The sequence below is a fragment of the Galeopterus variegatus genome, unplaced genomic scaffold (genome assembly GCF_000696425.1).
Source record: "Galeopterus variegatus unplaced genomic scaffold, G_variegatus-3.0.2 Scaffold587, whole genome shotgun sequence".
Taxonomy (NCBI): domain Eukaryota; kingdom Metazoa; phylum Chordata; class Mammalia; order Dermoptera; family Cynocephalidae; genus Galeopterus; species Galeopterus variegatus.
The window spans coordinates 259,137-277,109 of NW_007726698.1; the positions used below are offsets into that span (position 1 = coordinate 259,137).

The 17,973-nt window shown below is 35.9% G+C and overlaps 1 protein-coding gene across 1 annotated transcript in view; it reads left to right on the plus strand.

Moving 5' to 3' along the window:
• The window catches only part of MYCBP2 (MYC binding protein 2, E3 ubiquitin protein ligase), a 260,417-nt gene that overhangs the window by 34,548 nt on the left and 207,896 nt on the right, over positions 1-17,973 (plus strand). The window contains exon 3 of the mRNA XM_008570270.1: positions 10,531-10,746. Within this exon, the coding sequence (XP_008568492.1) occupies positions 10,531-10,746 (216 nt within the window). The remainder of the gene's footprint in view (positions 1-10,530; positions 10,747-17,973) is intronic.

A 17,973-nucleotide genomic window follows, 5' to 3' on the forward strand; every position in this document is an offset into this window, starting at 1 on the left:
CCGGACACGGAAAAAAAAAAAAAAAAAAAAAAAAAAAAAAAAAAAAAAAAAAAAGAAACAGTCTCTTTTCTATTGACGAACAGTACTAAGAAACCTCGACAGGAGGAAGAGCAGAGTCATAATTATGATTTCTGAACAGGTCCACTTTGGGTTAAAGAACAATAACATAACTGGGGTTTGTATATCATATTTAAGTTCCAGAGGCAGTTGTTTCCTGCCCTGTTCTTGCTATTGAAACAGAGAGAAATCTACTTTGAAGTAATAAACCTAGAATAAAATAAAATAAAAGTGTGTGGAGGAGATGGAATTTATTTGGTTGCTCAATCTTGAGATACAGCTGGATCCTGGGAGTAAGTAATATTAAATCTATGTCTTCATCTCTAGCTTCTGCTTTCCTCTGTGTGTGGTCTTATTGCCCGCGGCTGAGTACTAAGGCTGCTGGCAATTCCAGCTTTATTTTCTTTGAGCAAGAGTCAATCTCTTCTACCAGTTCTAGCAGAAAGTCTTGAGTAGGATTTTTTTTTTTTTTCCTTTTTGTCTTTTTTCGTGTCTGGCAACGGATCGCAACCCTCTGTCGCGCCCGTACCGGACCGGGACCAGCCACGGGATCGCAACCCTCAGCGTCGCACCCGCACCTCGCTCAGCCAGTGAGCGGGAACCAGTCTGTATGTAGGATCCGAACCCTCGGCGGGAGCGCCGCCACACTCCCAAGTGGCGCACTGTAGCAGTGCGCCACCGGGCCGGCCCTTGAGTAGGATTTTTGATTGACGAGAGTCATTCATTTTGTCCTGGGAGATAGGGTGCTTTGATTGGTTAGACCGAGTTATGTTTGGACCCTGTAATGGGTAGTGAGTGAGCACCCTGATGAGCAGGTCATGTGGAGTGGGGAAGGGGTGGTTACCTTAAAGGACAGTGTTGCTGTGTGCGTAAATAAATAATATCTGTTTACTCTATTACCTCTCATTACTTGTGCTTTTGGAATAGAAGAGGGAGGTGGAGAGTATTCTTAATATACAAAATATCTCTAACAAATACACAGTCATTCAGATTTACCAACCTCTACTCCTTTTCCACTTTTTGGTGCTGTGTGTAAAGTCAGAATATGAGAATTTTCAACATCTTTTCAAGTCTTTTAAGGATTCATTTGGTAATTTTCCTAAATTGGTGGCATGCGATATCCACGAAGAGGAGGGAAGGTGTTTTGTCCCCTTCAGTTTGGACTCTAACTAGCTTTGTGCCCTTAGGAATTAAACTTTCATCTTTTGCCCTCAGTCTTTACATTTTCTTTTTAGGAGCAGCTTGTGATACAAGTGGTATAAGTAAATTCATTCATTCCTCAAACATTAATTGTACGCTGACCATGTGGAGACATTGTGTTAGGTGTTTGGGATGCAAAGATGGGTAAGAAGCATTTCTTGCTCTTGATGAGCATTTAAAATAGTAAAATGGTGTTAGTGTCCTTGCCCTCTATTACTGTTTCTGGATTATTTTTGTCTTACCCTGTCTTTTAAAATTATTTTTAAAATGCTATTTAGTTATATTACTTTATATCTTTCTTTATTGTTATCACTGACACCTCTCCTCCCCTTCATCCATCAGCCATCTCCTTTATTTATTTAATTTCCTTCTTGTCCAGCTTTTTCTTTTCAGAAAACTCTTAATCTACTTTATCATTTCCCTATGGCTATTGTAGCAAATTATAAAACTTGGTGGTTTAAAACAATATAAGTTATCTTAAAGTTCTAGAAGTCTGAAGTCCAAAATGAATCTCACTGGGCTAAAATCAGGGTTTCAGCAAGGCTGCATTCCTTCTGGAGGCTCTAGGAGGGAATCCATTTCCTGGCCTCTTCTAGTCCATTATCTGAGTTGTGGCCCCCTTCCATCTTCAAAGCCACTGGTTGGTTAACTTTTCTAATGCTGTATCACTCTGACACTGTTCTGTTGTTCTATCTTCATCTCTGGTTGTTCTGCTTCCCTCTTTCACTTATAAGGACGCTTATGATTACATAGGGCCCACCTGCATAATCTGGCATAATCTTTTCTTAATTTCATCACATCTGCAGAGTCCCTTTTGCCATGTAAGGTAGTATATTCACAAATACTAGGGATTAAGGTGTATATATTTTTGGAGGCATTATTCTGCCTTCCACATCTTGGTCTTGTACATTTGTTTCACTCATCTGACAAAATTCAATCCTATATGAATCAAGCTATTTTCTTTTTCTCTGTAGGTGAGTACCATGTGCTGCTAAAGGGAGTTAAACAAGAGTTAATTGATAACAATATCCATTCATGATCACAACCTCAACTGGTCCTTCCATACCCAGACTGTCTTATTTTTTCTGGTCAAATAGTTCTCCCATTTTCTCCTATGACTATTTAAAAACCTTTACGATTCTCCTCAAACCTTTGGTAAATTCTACCCTTTAGCATATGACTTCACTTTGTTACAGGAAAAATCATATCCATTACACAGGAAACTTCCTCAACATCCTGACAGCAAAAGTGTCTGTCTTAGATCAGTTTCCTTAATAGTGGAGCTCAAGACGGGGATTTAAAGTTTGCAATTCAGTGAATTTTGCAAGATAAGGTACACCCACGAAACCATGACCACACTCAAGGTTCAGAACATTTCCATCATCTCCAAGGGTTTTCTTATCCACTGCTGCACTTCATATCTCCCTACACCCAGGCACTAGACACCACAGTTGTATTTTCTGTCACTGTAGATTAGTTTTCATTTTCTAGAATTGGTGTAAATGAGGTCATACAGTGTGTACTCTTCTGTGTCTAGATTCTTTCCTTCAGCATAATGATTTGTGTTTACATTGTTGTATGTATCAGTAGTTCATTCCATTTTTTTACTGATTAGTATCCTGTTGTGTGGATATATCAAAAATTGTTGATCCTGTTCACCTGTTAATGGACATCTGGGTGGTGTTTCCAGTTTTTGGCCATTGCAGATAAAGCTGCTATGAACTTGTGTGTACTAGTCTTAGTGTGGACACATGCTTTTTTAAAAAATTGTAGTGAAAACATATATAACATAAGGATTGCAGTGTTAAACATTTTTAAACATAACATTGTGTGGAACTAATTACATTCATGGTGCTGTGTCACACTGCCTCTTTTTCCAAAACTTTTTTGTCATCCTAAACATAAACCATGTACACATTAAGCAATAATTTCTTTTTTTTTCATCTTTTGAAGTCTTAATTTATATTTTAACCTTAAATGTATTATTAGTGCCTCAGATACAATTTAATCTTAAATCTTTAAAGGCCCCCTGAAACAAAACAAAAGTATACATTTTTTAAGTTTCCTCACTTTCTGGTATTGTTTCCCCCAGTCTTCAGTTTTACCCTGACTTAGAATGTACAGACTTCATCAGACCATCCGTGCTCATGAACTTGGGCCTTTCTAGAGGGAAGCCTAAGGCTCAACTCCAGATGAGCTGTGCGAGTACACCTAGTGCCCATGACACCCCAAACAGGACTGTGTAGTAATTCGTCTCTGTCATGCCATAGTACTGGAGCAGCACCCCACTGTGAGCATCTATATTGGGCCAAGGATTCTTGGCCTTGCCCTGCTCTAAGAGGATATTGGGTACAATCTTGTACAGTTGAGCAACCAGCTTAAACATGGGGTCATTAGGCAGGTGTTTCAGAGCAAACTCTCGCTGACAGGTATATCGTGGATCAGTCTTCCTTAGTACTGCATGGCCATAGCCTGGGACAACCCGTCCTGAGTTGAGTGTGTTCCAGATGTAGTCTCGTAACTTCTCATCTGACACATCTTTGCCAACTTCCTTTTGTAGTTGTGTTAGCCAAACAAGCACTTCCTGATTTGCCAGTCCATGTAGAGGCCCTGCTAGCCCATTCATGGCTGCCGCAAAGGACAGGTAAGGGTCTGAAAGGGCACTGCCCACCAAGTGGCTGGTATGCGCACTGACATTAAGCAATAATTTCTAATTATTCCTTTCCTCCCATTTCTGGTAACCTCTAATCTACTTCATATATATTTTTGTTTTTCTTGGGTGAATACCTAGGAGTGGTTAGGTGATGTTTTCTTTGGTGATTTGCCAGAAGGACTCATAAGACTCAAAAGCAATTTATATTCACATCTGAGACTTATTACAACAAAAGATACAGAGTAAGCATTACGAAAAAGATACGTATTGGTGGTATCTAAGGAGTTATGGCACAGGCTTCTTAGTCCTTCCTTGTCTGAGCACACAGGCCATACTTTCATTCTGACAGTGAATTACAGGGAAATGTGTGGAGCATCTCTGCCCAGGTCTGAGACTTTTTGCTGGTCTGGTCACATAGACATATCCTGCTAAGCAACCAGCCATGGCAAGTGAAACTCAGGTGCACATCATTAATCTTGATGTTTGTGCAAAACAATCTGATGAGCTAGGAGGCATGGTCCATTGCTCCAGGTCATTAATCACTACCATAAAGAAAACTCTAAAATGTCCATATTCCTGAGGATTGGCCAAGAGTCAACAATGGTTTTCTTGGAGAAATACAAGGAGTCAGCACTCATGCCTGCAGTATTAACTCTTTCCTCACAGGTGGCATGGTAAATGTATGTTTAGCTCTTTAGAAAACTAAAAAACTCTTTTCCAAAGTGATTGTTTCATTTTATGGTCCCGCCAGTAGTATATGAGAAATTGAGTTGCTTCACATCTTTGCAAATACATGGCATTAGCTTTTTAAATTTTAATTATTCTAATAAGTTTATAGGGGTTTCTTACTGTGATTTTCGCTTGCTTTTCTCTCATGACTGATGACGTGAACATCTTTTCATTTGCCTTTGGCTATTCATATCTTTTTGTTGTGAAATTCTGTTCAAATCTTGTTTCCCCTTTTTAAAATTGTGTTCTTATTAGAGTTCTTTATATATTCTAGATATAAGTCCTTTGTCAGATATCTTATTCCAAATAATTTCTCATGTTCTATGGCTTGCTTTTTTCTTTTCTTATAGTGCTTAAGAAGAGCAAAAGTTTTTACATTTTATAAATCCATTTAATTGAGTTTTTCCTTATATGATTCATGTATTTTGTGTCCAATCTGGGAAATCTTTTTCTGCCCCAAGGTTGCAGCATTTTTCTCCTATATTTTCTTATAGAGATTTTATAGTTTTAGCTGTTATATTTAGGTCTGTGATCTATTTCAAGTTAATTTTTGTTGTAATGGTTGATGTTTATTTTTGCTCACATTAGTACTCAGGTGATTCAGCACCATTTGTAAAAAATACTTTTTTCCATTGAACTGTCATTTTGTAAATTAGCATTTTTGTAAAAGATCAGTTGATTATATTTGTACAGGCCTATTTCTGGAATCTATTTCTGTGTGTGTGTATGTATGTAATTTATTTTGTTTCATTGATCTACATGTCTATCTTTATACCAATACCATACTGTCTGATTATAGTAGCTTTATAAGTAAGTTGTGAAATCAGATAGTATGTCTTCCAACTTTGGTTTTTTGTTTTTTTTTTTTTTCTTTTTCTTTCTGAAATTGCTTTAGCTACTTTGGATCCTTTACATTTTTATATGAATGTTATATAAAAATTTCTATATAAATATTTTTATATAAATATGTCAATTTTCATTTAAAGTCTCTGGAATTTTATTAGGATTGCATTTAATCTATAGATATTTGAATAATTACCATTGTAATGATACTGAATCTTCTAGTCAATGAACACAGTATATCTTTCCATTTATTTAAGTCTTCTTTGTTTTCACTCAGCAACACTTTGAGTTTTCAGTGTATAGGGTTTGCATGTATTTTATTAAATTTATTTATAATGATTTTATATTTTTGATGTTATTGTAAATTATATGTTTAGAGATTTATTTTGTTTTGAGATGATTGTAGCATGAGTGTAGTTGTAAGAAATAATTCAGAAAGACCCTGCATACCTACCCTCCACCCATTTCCCCCAGTGGTTACATCTTGTGTGTAGCTGTAGTATAGTATCACAACCATGAAGTCAACACTGATACAATCCATGCATCTTATTCAGATTTTACCACTTTTACATATACTTGTTTGTGTGCATGTGTGGATGTTTGTGTGAACCCAGTTAATTCTGTCACATGTGTAGGTCTGTGTGACCACTAACAGAGTCAAGATATAGAACATTTCCATCACAAGGATCCTTTGTGCTACCCTTTATAACCACAACTTTATCCCTCCCTCACCCTCTCCTTAGCCTGTGGCAACCACTAATTTGTTCTCCATCTCTATAATTTTGCCATTTAAAGAATGTTATCTAAATGGAAATGTGCCGTATGTAATCTTTTGGAATTGGCTTTTTTTTCTTTTCACTTGGCATAGTGCCTTTGAGATTCATCCAAGTTGTTGCAAATATCAATAGTTCATTCCTTTTTATTGCTGAGTAAGCAAATCATGGTATGGATGTACCACAGTCTGTTTAACCATCTATGTATTAAAATACAACCTGGTTGTTTCTAGTTTTGGGCTATTTTTGAATAAAGCTGCTATAAACATTCATGTACTGATTTTTGTGTGAAGATAAGTTTTCATTTCTCTAGTATAAATGTTCAAGAGTGCAGTTGCTGGATTATATCGTAAACACATGTTTCATTTTGTAAATTGCCATACATTTTTGCAGAGTGGCTATATACCATTTTACATGCCCATCAGCAATGTATGAATGATCTAGTTTCTCTATATCCTCATCAGCATGTGGTATTGTCACTGTTTTTTATTTTAGTCATTCTGATAGTTGTGTACTATATCTCATTTTATTTTTTGTTTTTGTTTTTATTTGTGGCCACAGAACAAGTCTTAATACATTTAAAAAGACTAAAATAATAGAAAATGATAGATCACCACAGTAACAGAAGGAAATTTAGAAAATTCACACGTGTGGAAATTAAACAACATTCTCCTAAATAAATAATGGGTAGAAAGAAAAATCACAGGGAAATTAGAGAGTACATTAAGATAAAAATCAAAGTGCAACATACCAAAATTTATAGGATGCAGGGCTCTTGCAGTGCTTTAAGGACAATTTATACTTGTAAACACTTATATTAAAAATAAGAAAAATCTCAAATCAGTAATATAAACTTCTACCTTAAGAAAATAGAAAAAGAAGAGCAAACTAAACCAAAAGGAAATATATGTAGGAAAAAACAAATATTACAACAAAAATATATGAAATAGGGAATTAAAAAACAATAGAGAAAATCAGCAAAACCAAAAATTGATTCTTTAACAAGATCAACAAAATTTACAAACTTTATCTAGATAGACCAAGTTAAAAAAAGAAAGAAGACCCAAATTACTAAAATCAGAAATAAAGTGGTGGCATTATTATATTTTCATTGTGGTTTTTTGTGATGGTAAGATTTAGTTTATTTTTTGTTCTACAAGTAGGTTTTGTTCTTTCCTGTGTATTCATGGTAGTGATTACCATTTTTTGGCTTCCAGATTCAGGATTTTCTTGAGGATTTTTTTTAGGGCTGGTGATGTGGTGGTGCATTCCCACAGTTTTGTTTGTCTGGAAAAGACACTATTTCTCCCTCATTTCTGAAGGATAGCCTTGCTGAGTATAGTATTCTTGGCTAGTGGTTTTTTTCTTTTAGTATTTTGAATATATCATCCCATTTCCTTCTGGCTTGTAGAGTTTCTGTTGAGAAGTCAGCTGTTAGTCTGATCAGGGCTCCCTTATAGATGACTTGACACTTTTCTGTTGCTTCTTTAAATATTCTGCCTCTGTCTTTGAATTTTGCCAGTTTGACTCTAATATGTCTTAGAGAGGATGTTTTTGGGTTGAATCTTTTGGGAGATATTTGAGCCTCCTAGATCTGAAGGTCTGTGTTTCTCCCTGTACCTGGGAAGTTTTCCATTATTATTTCATTGAATAAGTTTTCCATGCATTTTCCTTTCTCTTCTCCTTCGGGAACAACTATGATTCAAATGTTTGTGTGATTAATGTCATCTGCTAGCTCTGTTAGATTTTCTTCATTTAAAAAAAATTTTTTTTTGTCTACCTGGATTATTTGGAAGAGACTGTCTTCAAGATCAGAAATTCTTTCTTCTGCTTCTTCTAGCCTGCTACTTAAGCTCTCAGTTGTGTTTCTTATTTTGTAAATTTCCTCCTTCATATCCTGGATTTTTTTTTTCTCATTTCATTATGTTGTCTTCGTGTTCTCATATCTCAGTGATTTTCTTTAAGATTTTTGCTCAGAATTTCTTTTCAGTCATTTCAAGTGTTTCCTGCTCTATAGGGTCTGGTATTTGAGAAATGCTGTATTCTTTTGGTGGTGTCATATTTTCTTGGGTTTTTGTATTTCTAGTATCTCTACATTGATGACTGGTCATCTGGTAGAGCAGTTGCTTCTTCTGTTACTCTGGAGTGGGCTTTCAGGAGAGAGACATCCTGTTCTTTTTCTGGTCTCAGCTGGCGACTTTCCTTGTGTCAGGGCACTTGAGTGTCCCAGGCAGTTGAGAGCCCGCTACCTGCATTGTGGCTGTGGCTACTCCTGTGGCGTAAAGCTGCTTTTGCAGCAGCCATGGCTGTGGTGGTGGCTTTGGTAGGCCATCTGCTTGGTAATGGTATTTTTGTCTTGCTCTTTGCCTGGTTCTGGGCAAGGGATGCTGCCCTTAGCTCCTGCATAAGACCCTGGGCATGCTCTGCTTCTTGCCTGGTCTCAGGCAGAGGGGGTGGCCCTTGGCTCCTGCCTAGGGCCCCGGCATGCTCTGCTTTTTGTCTGGTTCCAAGTGGAGGGAGCATCCCTCTCATTTTAATTTGCAGTTTTCTCATGGCTAATGATGTTGGACTTCTTTTCATGCGCTTATTTGCCTTCTGTGTATATTCTTTGGTGATATGTCTGTTTATGTCTTTTGTCTATTTTCTAATTGGATTCCTTGTTTGTTTTTGCTGTTGAGTTTTGAGAATTCTTTTTATATTTTGTATACCAGTCCTTTGTCAGATATGTGGTTTGCAAATATTTTCTTCCAGTTTGTGACTTTAATGCTATTATTTTTTAAATTACATTTTCCAATAGTTTAGTCCCAGTATTTGGATATATACTGCTCATTTTTAAGTACTGATCTTGTATCCTGTGACTTTGCTAAATCCGCATATTATTTCTGATAGCTTTTTTGGTAGATTCCTTAAGATTCTCTACATGTCTTTTTCAAATGAAGACATTTCTGTGCTTTTTTTCTCTTTTTCTTGGCATGTTAAACTGGATAAGGGTATCTAATACAATGTCAAATTGAATTGCTGAGAGTAGATATATTTGCCTTGTTTGCAATCTTAGAGGGAGAGCTTTCAGTTTTACAATGTTAGCTGAGGGTATTTCATAGATACCCTTTATCAAATTGAGGAAATTCCCTTCTATTTCTAATTTACATAGACTTTTTATCATGAATTAGTATTGGATTTTTGTCAAATACTTTTTCCATGTTTATGGTTTTTTTTCCCTATTATTTTTGATTGAAGGAGAATTACACTGATTGCTTTTCCAGTGTCATACCAGCATTGTTCCCAGATTAAACCCCAGTTGGTCATGATATATATTGCTTTTTTATGTATTGTTGGATTTGGGTTGCTAACATTTGCTTGTTTTTAATATCTCTGAAAGACATCTTCACAAGTTATATGCTAATTTAACTTTAATATATTTTTTATTTAAAAGAGTGTTCTTTTTTCCCTCAATTTTTTATGGAAGAAGGGTGGACTTTTGGGACCAAGTGTTTTTGATGCTTGAGGTTTTTTGTTTATTTTAGATACTTCTTGAACATTATTCTAATTGTTGCAACCTGCATTTGTAAGATATCTTAAAATAGTTCTTTATATTTATAATATAAATGTTGACCTTGAAAGTATGATTGAATAAAATACTGGACACAAAAGAGAAATTGCATAGTTTTAACAAATTACCAAGCATGGGGTATTTAGTCTTTATCAAGACAGATAGCTAAGAGAGAGCTTAGGGAAGTGTATGCCCATAATCTGAAGTTTTCTTGGCATTATTATTTGAATGAGAATGAAATGAGTTAGGAAAAATTAGGGCTTTTTACATTTTTTTCAGCCCTAATTTTTTGTGTAAGTCCCTATATCTATTTTTAAAAGAATTCAAAATGTAATTCAACATTTCTAGTAGGTCACTGAGACTGCAGTATATCTGGTGTCCCTTAGAAAGGCATGAAATTAACATCCTTTGATACAATACTCCAGCAGTTAAGCTTTGTTGGCTCTATTTCTATCATGGGAATAAAAGAATATTTCTAAGTTCTTTGCTCCTCCCTTTCCACCCCTTGTCAGGTTGATTATTGTTGTATTACTCAAAAAAGTACTGAAGAGTATCAGAAACTGTAATGGAAGTTGAATCAGTAGACTTAGACTGACTTTGCTATGTCACTTTCATGACTTCTTCTGAGTCAGTTAGCCTGTCTAATCTTTACTTTTTTATTTAAAATGGGAATTGATGATGATGGAAAGAAATGTGAAATTGAAATATTCCATCTTGTATTTCAGTCTGAAAACTTGGAAAATACAGTAATCATACCAGATATCAAACTACATAGCAATCCTTCTGCCTTCAATATTTACTGCAATGTACGCCATTGTGTTCTGGAATGGCAAAAAAAGGAAACATCATTGGCAGCTGCATCTAAGAACTCTGTGCAGAGTGGAGAATCAGATAGTGATGAAGAGGAGGAATCCAAAGAGCCCCCTATCAAGCTTCCAAAGGTAAGCCATTGAATTCTACATAGGTGCATACCCTACAGATATTCTGGCTGTAAGACATATATATGCATTGCTAAAATACCTTACTTTTGTAAAATTGTGCACTAAAAATAACACAGCTTATAGGTAAAAATAGGTTTGGGGTAGACCAGGAAAATTCTATGCAACTTCTTAACTAGTGCACTAATAAAGTCAATAATTGTTAACTCAGTGGGGAGTACTTGGAAAGCCCAGGCAGGGAGATCAGTGGGTTGGAGTCTATTACAGGGGCTATTAAGTAAAGTGAAAATGCTGGCATGGAGGCATTGAGCCATGGTAGATGGAAGTTGAGCTCTGGATCAGTGGGCTGCCAGTAAAATGGGCACAAACTGCCACAAGCCAAGAGCCATGGAAAGCTGGGGGTGCTGCAGGTATACAATTTAATTTTTTTTGAAATAGAACTAGAAGGGCTCCTGGTTGTACAGCAGCTGAGCTGAGAACTTTTTCCTTTTCTGCCTAAGCTTATGCTTGTACTCTTGCTATTCTGGCTCCCCTTGCATAGGAAAAACATCACATGTGAACCAAACCAACTTCTACATTGTTCTGATATCACTCCCTTACATACCAGAAGCATGTAAGCTAATTGATGTTATAGAAACATGTATTGTAGAACAAACTGTTCTTAATGTGCTCTGTTGTGTTTAAGTATATTTCAAGACTGTAATGTTATCTTACATATACACTTTTCTATATAATTGGTATAGTTAGTATTTCCAACAAAAGAGAATGTGAAAATATAGACATATGTTAAAAATGGTACCTTTATATGATTCATACATATTACTTTTTTCCTAAATATAGACATATTTAAAAATAATATCTATTATAAATGATTTGTGTATATTGCCTTTTTACAAAAGTGATACCTTAAAACTATTCTTGAGAACTGATTTATATGCATGAGTTATCATGTAAACAGTTTTTGCCACTTGGAAATAGCAGCACAGATGGAACCTGTGTTCCTGGTCTGTATTCTCTTGCATGTTTTGTGATGGATATCCCTAAATGCACCACTTTCCTTAATTATGCTGTTAGGTTCCTCTCACCTTATTCTCAGCAGATGACGTGCTTCCTATTTCATAGGATAATAGAGGTTTTGTGACCTTCCTCAGCCTCTTAATCAGCTATCTTCAAATGTCCTTATCTCCTCTTGTTTCTCCTTTCTATGTTTTGTCCGTCTTCAGTGTCTTAACTGTACCTACCCTACTAGCTTCTTTTTTTAACTTAAAACAAACATGCTTATCTTTTCCAGGAAATACCGTCCAGGTAGTGATCATGGTCTCTAAATATAATTTCTTATGCTTAATTAGGAGAGGTTGGGGAGGAAAAAAAAACATAAGCTAGGATATAAAGCTGCAGAACTTGTATAATATAATTTTGGTCAGAGTACCATTCTGTATGTGGGTGAGTCACACTGTACTACAGCAATCAGGGTGCTTAAGATCAGTATCGGAAGAGAAAAACCCAGAGAAATTTTTTACACAGATATGTAGATTTTGAACAGTAATCTGTAGTTCAAATTAAAAGGTATTGCATAATCAGTAACAATAATAATCTGAGTGTTTTCAAACATCAGAATAAGCAAGTGTTAAAGTATCATTTTAGCATGATTAATAGAGTCAAAGTGAATCTTTTAAAGAAAATTGAAAGATCATATAGCCCTAGTGATTAATACTGAGTTTTCCACCAAGTACGGACCTGTCTGGAAACAGAGTGTAGTGGTTAAGAACATGTTTTATGGAGCCAAACTGCTTGGGTTGAAACATTCACCTTTAAAATTTCTAGCTGTGTGAGAAAGTTACTTGACATATGTATGCCTCAGCTTCCTCATCTATAAATTGGGAGTAATTTCTACCTCATTGGGTTGTAGTGATAATCTAAATGAGTTAATGGATGTCAAGTGCTTGAAGGAACAGTACCTAGTACATAGTAAGTGCTCAATAAATGATAGCTGTAGTTTGTTTTAAACACAAACAATAAGATATGTAGGTGCAAATAAATTTGAGTTACTTCTCAAGGAACTCTTTGATTTATTAAGAAATATTTATATATAAGGACATGAAACTTCAAGAGAATCAAATGTGATCATGTGATGAATGATATATGTAATGAGGGGAAAAAGCAGTGAAATGCCTCCAAGCAGAGGCAATCAGAATGCTGTGGGTGGGGGCATGGGTAGGGAGTGAAACTTTCAGGTGATGTGCTTTGTCAGCTGTTTATATGTCATGAGGATTGGTACAAAGGAAGAGATGGTGCCGTTAGGGTTTGAGGTGATGGGAACTTGAGGACAGGTGAGAAATGTTGGCATTCTTATTTTTCCTTTTGACCATTTCCTTTGGATAGACACCAGATGCTGTCTTTTATCTCAGTTTCTCCCTTTTCTTAGCTCCTCTCTGGCTCCTCCTACATGTGTGGCTGTCCCTTTCCTTCTCCCCTGAGGTTACTCCCCCTCCTACTCCTTTTCCCTCACACGATTCCCTAAGTTTTTAATTTGTTGTTGCAGTATCATTGTAATACAATTTTATTTTTCCCCTTCTTGACTTTTAAAAGTTAATTAAATTGAATTTGACTGTTATGTAGATCTTGATTGTGACCTATTTTCGCTTTTTGTTTTTGTGTAATCATTGGTACTTTAAAGACCTTTCTTACCCTCATCTTAATGCTTTTATATTAAGTTTTTTATCCAGCTCAAACTGTCACTAATATCCAGATCCTTTAAAGCTGTCCAAATTTTATAGTCACATAATTTTTTTAGTAGTAATACTTAGGATTCATACTTCCAATCTGAACTCATTTGAAGCTAGTCATGCCACATGTTTTATTAAAAGATGTAGACTTACATAGACTCAATTATTTATCTTTTAATTCAGTAAATTGTTTTTGAGTTTGTAGCCAAAATCGAATTAAGCCCTGAAAACAAAAGGATGAGACACAATCCCTGCTCTCAAGAATGCATAGTCTCATAGGAATAACAACAAGCAGATCAATCAATAACTGTCCTCTAGTGCCTTAAGGATTGATAGGGCATGCTAGGAGTAAAGGATCACTGGCAAGGATGGGGGGGAGGGCGAAGGAGGGGGGAGGGGGAGAGGGAGAGAGAGAGAGAGAGAGAGAGAGAGAAAGAGCGAGCAGGAGCTATATCAAGAAGGGCTTTACGTGTTAAGTAACCGATTAAGATGTTTTGTGAACAGACGATATTGAAGATTTTAAGCCACAGAGTGTGATCAGACTTGCATTTTAGTAAGGTTACGTGGGTGCTAAATCATATCCCCTAAAGGGTGGTGAGATTAGAAGCAGATTAGAGGTGATTGCAGTTATCTTGTTAATGAGTCTTGGAATATGGTGGTGGAAGTGTTTTGAATACAAGAAATGTTAAAGAAGCAGACTTGACAGGAATTGTTAATTAGCTAGCTGTGAAGGCTGAAAGGGAAGGCAGTGTCTAAACCTTTTCTTAAAGTTTCTGGGTTGTGATACTATTTACTGAGAGAGGGAGAACTGGAGGAAGAACAGTGCTTGCCTGTAATGATGATTAAGTTTAGTTCTGCACCTATTGATTTTGAGGTAGATGTGCGATGTCCGGTGTATACTATGTAGGGTTGAAGTTCAAAAGAAAGGTGCCAACTAGAAAAAGAGATTTGGGAATTATCGCTGTGTGGGGGCACAGTTGAAACAGAACTCTATGAAAGATGGCAAGGGGGTGGGGTCAGGAACATTGTTTGAAAAAATAAATTAGCTTTGAAAAGTCTTAGGAACACTTTTTTCCCCTGGTTGTGAAAAGAAGCAAAAAAGGTGGTATTAGTTGTAGATAAATTGGTATGTAAGAGAATAGGAATTTAGACATTTCACATTCAAACTCTGAGCAGCAGAATTCTTCCTCCTTCTCTGCCCCTTCCTCCTCCTCTTTCTCTGCTACCTCCTTCTCTTCTTCTGTTCTCAACCCATCTAGACTTTTTTTTTATTATTTGTAAATATTGTCTCTTCCAGATATTTGTTTTGTACAAATAATTTTACTTCTCTGCTACCTCCTTCTCTTCTTCTGTTCTCAACCCATCTAGACTTTTTTTTTTATTATTTGTAAATATTGTCTCTTCCAGATATTTGTTTTGTACAAATAATTTTAAAAGGCAGTATATATACTTCACTCTATAGTAACATGTAAGTTTACTTTTGATTTCCTTTCAAGCTTTTTCAAATGTATTCTATAAGTATTGAAACTGATTCTAGAACTTTTTAATAGAACAACATACAGTTTATAATGGCGAAACGTTTATTATTAAATCAAAATTTGATGTAACTAAACTTTTATGTTTACACTTATTAGTGAAATAATAAAGTCACGTTTGGAAATAAATGATTAGAGGAGAGCCAAAAAAAACCTTGGAAGACTCTTGGTCACTTTTCTTTGGCTGAGTATGCTTTTATCTCACTTTTTCTAGCATTGAAATTGGATTGGCTATATCAGGTAGTTATTTGGGTTTGTATTCCTTCATCTTTCAAGTATAATAGAGAGCCTTCAGAATTTAATTATTTGAAAGCACGGTAAAGGTAAAATTCAGTAAGTCTACAGAAGACTGTTTTCTGGACAGAAGTGGAAAGTCACATGTTGGGTGATTAGTTACGGTTTATCATTGAAAGTATTGAAGCTTAGGGTGTTATCTTACAATTAATTGTTACTCTATTTTAAATCACATTTATTATTTTATTTTGTTAATTATAAAGGCAATGCATATTAATTACAATTTAAAAAATGAAGAACGTTTTTAGTAAAGAGGAAATAGAAATTAGAAATAATTTCTGAAATCCCATTAGTAAAAAAATGGCCAGTGTAAACATTTTTATTTACTTTATCTTTTTATGCACACATTAAAAATGTGTTTATTTTTATATGAATGAAATCATACTATATTTGCACTTCTATATTTATTCTCCTTATACCCCTCCTTCGTAGTGTTGAGGGAAGAGGAAATTTAGTGTGTTTTCAGTGACTGTAAGACAGTCTTCAAACTCTAGCATCCAATTTCTAAGTTATACTTTTGATAAAATTCTCTCAGCCAAACAGCAGAAAAAGACTTACTTAAGAACATGTTGGTACCTCTGCTCAGTAATTAAGAGCTAAATATTTAATAGTTCTTTAATGGTTAGAAAACTTGAGGTTGATTTTTATTTTGTCACTTGCTGAATTCATTTCTTTATGTAAATACTTTAGTTTTCCCATTTAATAAACAAAAAGTCTACAGTGGGGCCGGCCCGGTGGTGCACTGCTACAGTGCGCCGCTTGGGAGCACGGCGGCGCTCCCGCCAGTGGGGCCGGCCCGGTGGTGCACTGCTACAGTGCGCCGCTTGGGAGCACGGTGGCGCTCCCGCCGAGGGTTCGGATCCCACATACAGACCGGCCGCTCACTGGCTGAGCGAGGTGCGGGCGCAACACCGAGGGTTGCGATCCCGTTGCCAGTCCCGGTCCGGTACGGGCGCAACACTGAGGGTTGCGATCCGTTGCCGGTCACGAAAAAAGACAAAAAGGACAAAAAAAAGTCTACAGTGAACCACTATTTGGATGGTTAGTGAGAATTCACAGTGTTTAACCAAGGTGAATGGGGAGTTCTCTGTCATGATCACTGTGACTAATGTTTTATGGCCATGTTTCGCTAAAACCAGCTTGCATTCTCTGTTCCTTAGTTGCTGGTTGTCATACATTTGTTATTACACCTTAAACATACTGGAGAGACAACTCGGGAACCTGTCCATTAAGTAACCTTACTGTTTCTGGCAAGCTTCAAAAATTTCTCCATAAGTGCAGGAAACTTATACTTATATAGATGAACCCTAGCCAAAAATGTCATCTGTGAAGATCTTCTTGGAATTATGAAAAGTTATGGTTGGTAGGAGCTTAAGCAATCTTAAAGAATGATAGAATGTAGCAGTCTCCTGTTGGCCTGAGAATGGTCCCATGTTTTGTGCTGAGAAGATCTTAGACTTCAGATTTCTGTTTCCTGTAAGTACATAAGGAGATGGAAATCTTGGACAGCATGCTTTTGTTTGCTGGTCCATTTCTTGAAAAGAAACTATATCTAATAGAAAAATTTCATCACTTAGTGTAATCAATTGAGACTCGGTGCAAGCACTTCTGTAATCTTAGTTATAATCAAGCCTGCTAGGATTTTAGATAACTTGTCTAAAGACAATCCTACTAGTTATTTTGAATTCTCAGTTATATATATTCTTTAGAAACCTTCCAAATGACAGAACTGCAATTGACTTCCCTGTAACTGATTTGACCCTTGTCTGGAAAATATATGAAGGTGCTTTAAAAAGTTTGTGGGAAAATAGAATAAAAATAATATGAATCTTTCCATGAACTTTTCGAAGTACACTTGTATTTCTGAGTTGCAGTGGTTTTTGGCATACATCTGGGTGAGTAATTGAACAAATATTTATGTATGCCCACCATGTGCCAGGCACTGGGCTGGGCATGGCATGTATTAAGCCATTTGAGATATGTTTCCTTATCCACAAGGAGACCACAGTTTAGTTGGGAAAATGGAAACAAAAATAGTTGCACTATAATGTAATAAGGGCTATAGCAGAGGTCTGGGCTGGGTAAGAATGATATACATGGTTCATTTACCCTATTAAGCTTAGAGGACGGGGTCTAGTATGTTTTCATGTCTTCTATAGTGAGTTGCACAAAATAAGTGCTTAGGAAATATTTATGTAATATATGAATTAATGCAAAAACCTCAGCAGAAAGAATATTCTTCCACTATTATGTCCAATAGAATTAATGCTTTGAAGAATTTCTACTAATTAGTCTTATTTTAACTTTTTCTGTTATTTCTCCAAATAATTTACTTTAACACCTCCTGAAGAGATCTTATAAATCTGGTTTTCAAAATGTTGACGTTGACTGAGAAATGGAATCTCATTGTCTACTGTTTTATCAATCTTCTGAAGGTTTATCATTATACCAGTTTGTTACAATTTGCTCTGTCACTGTTTAGTTACAGATTTATCTCTTTTGCTAGATACTGAGTCAGATTTTTCTTGGTATTGATGAGGAATGATAAGATAATTAAAGTACCAGTGATATTTTTAGCTAAGTAGTTTTTAATTCTCTTCTTGATCATCCTTCAAGAATAAGGGACACCACCTATAAATAATAATATGGCAACTGTACCATTATAGGAAAGGCTA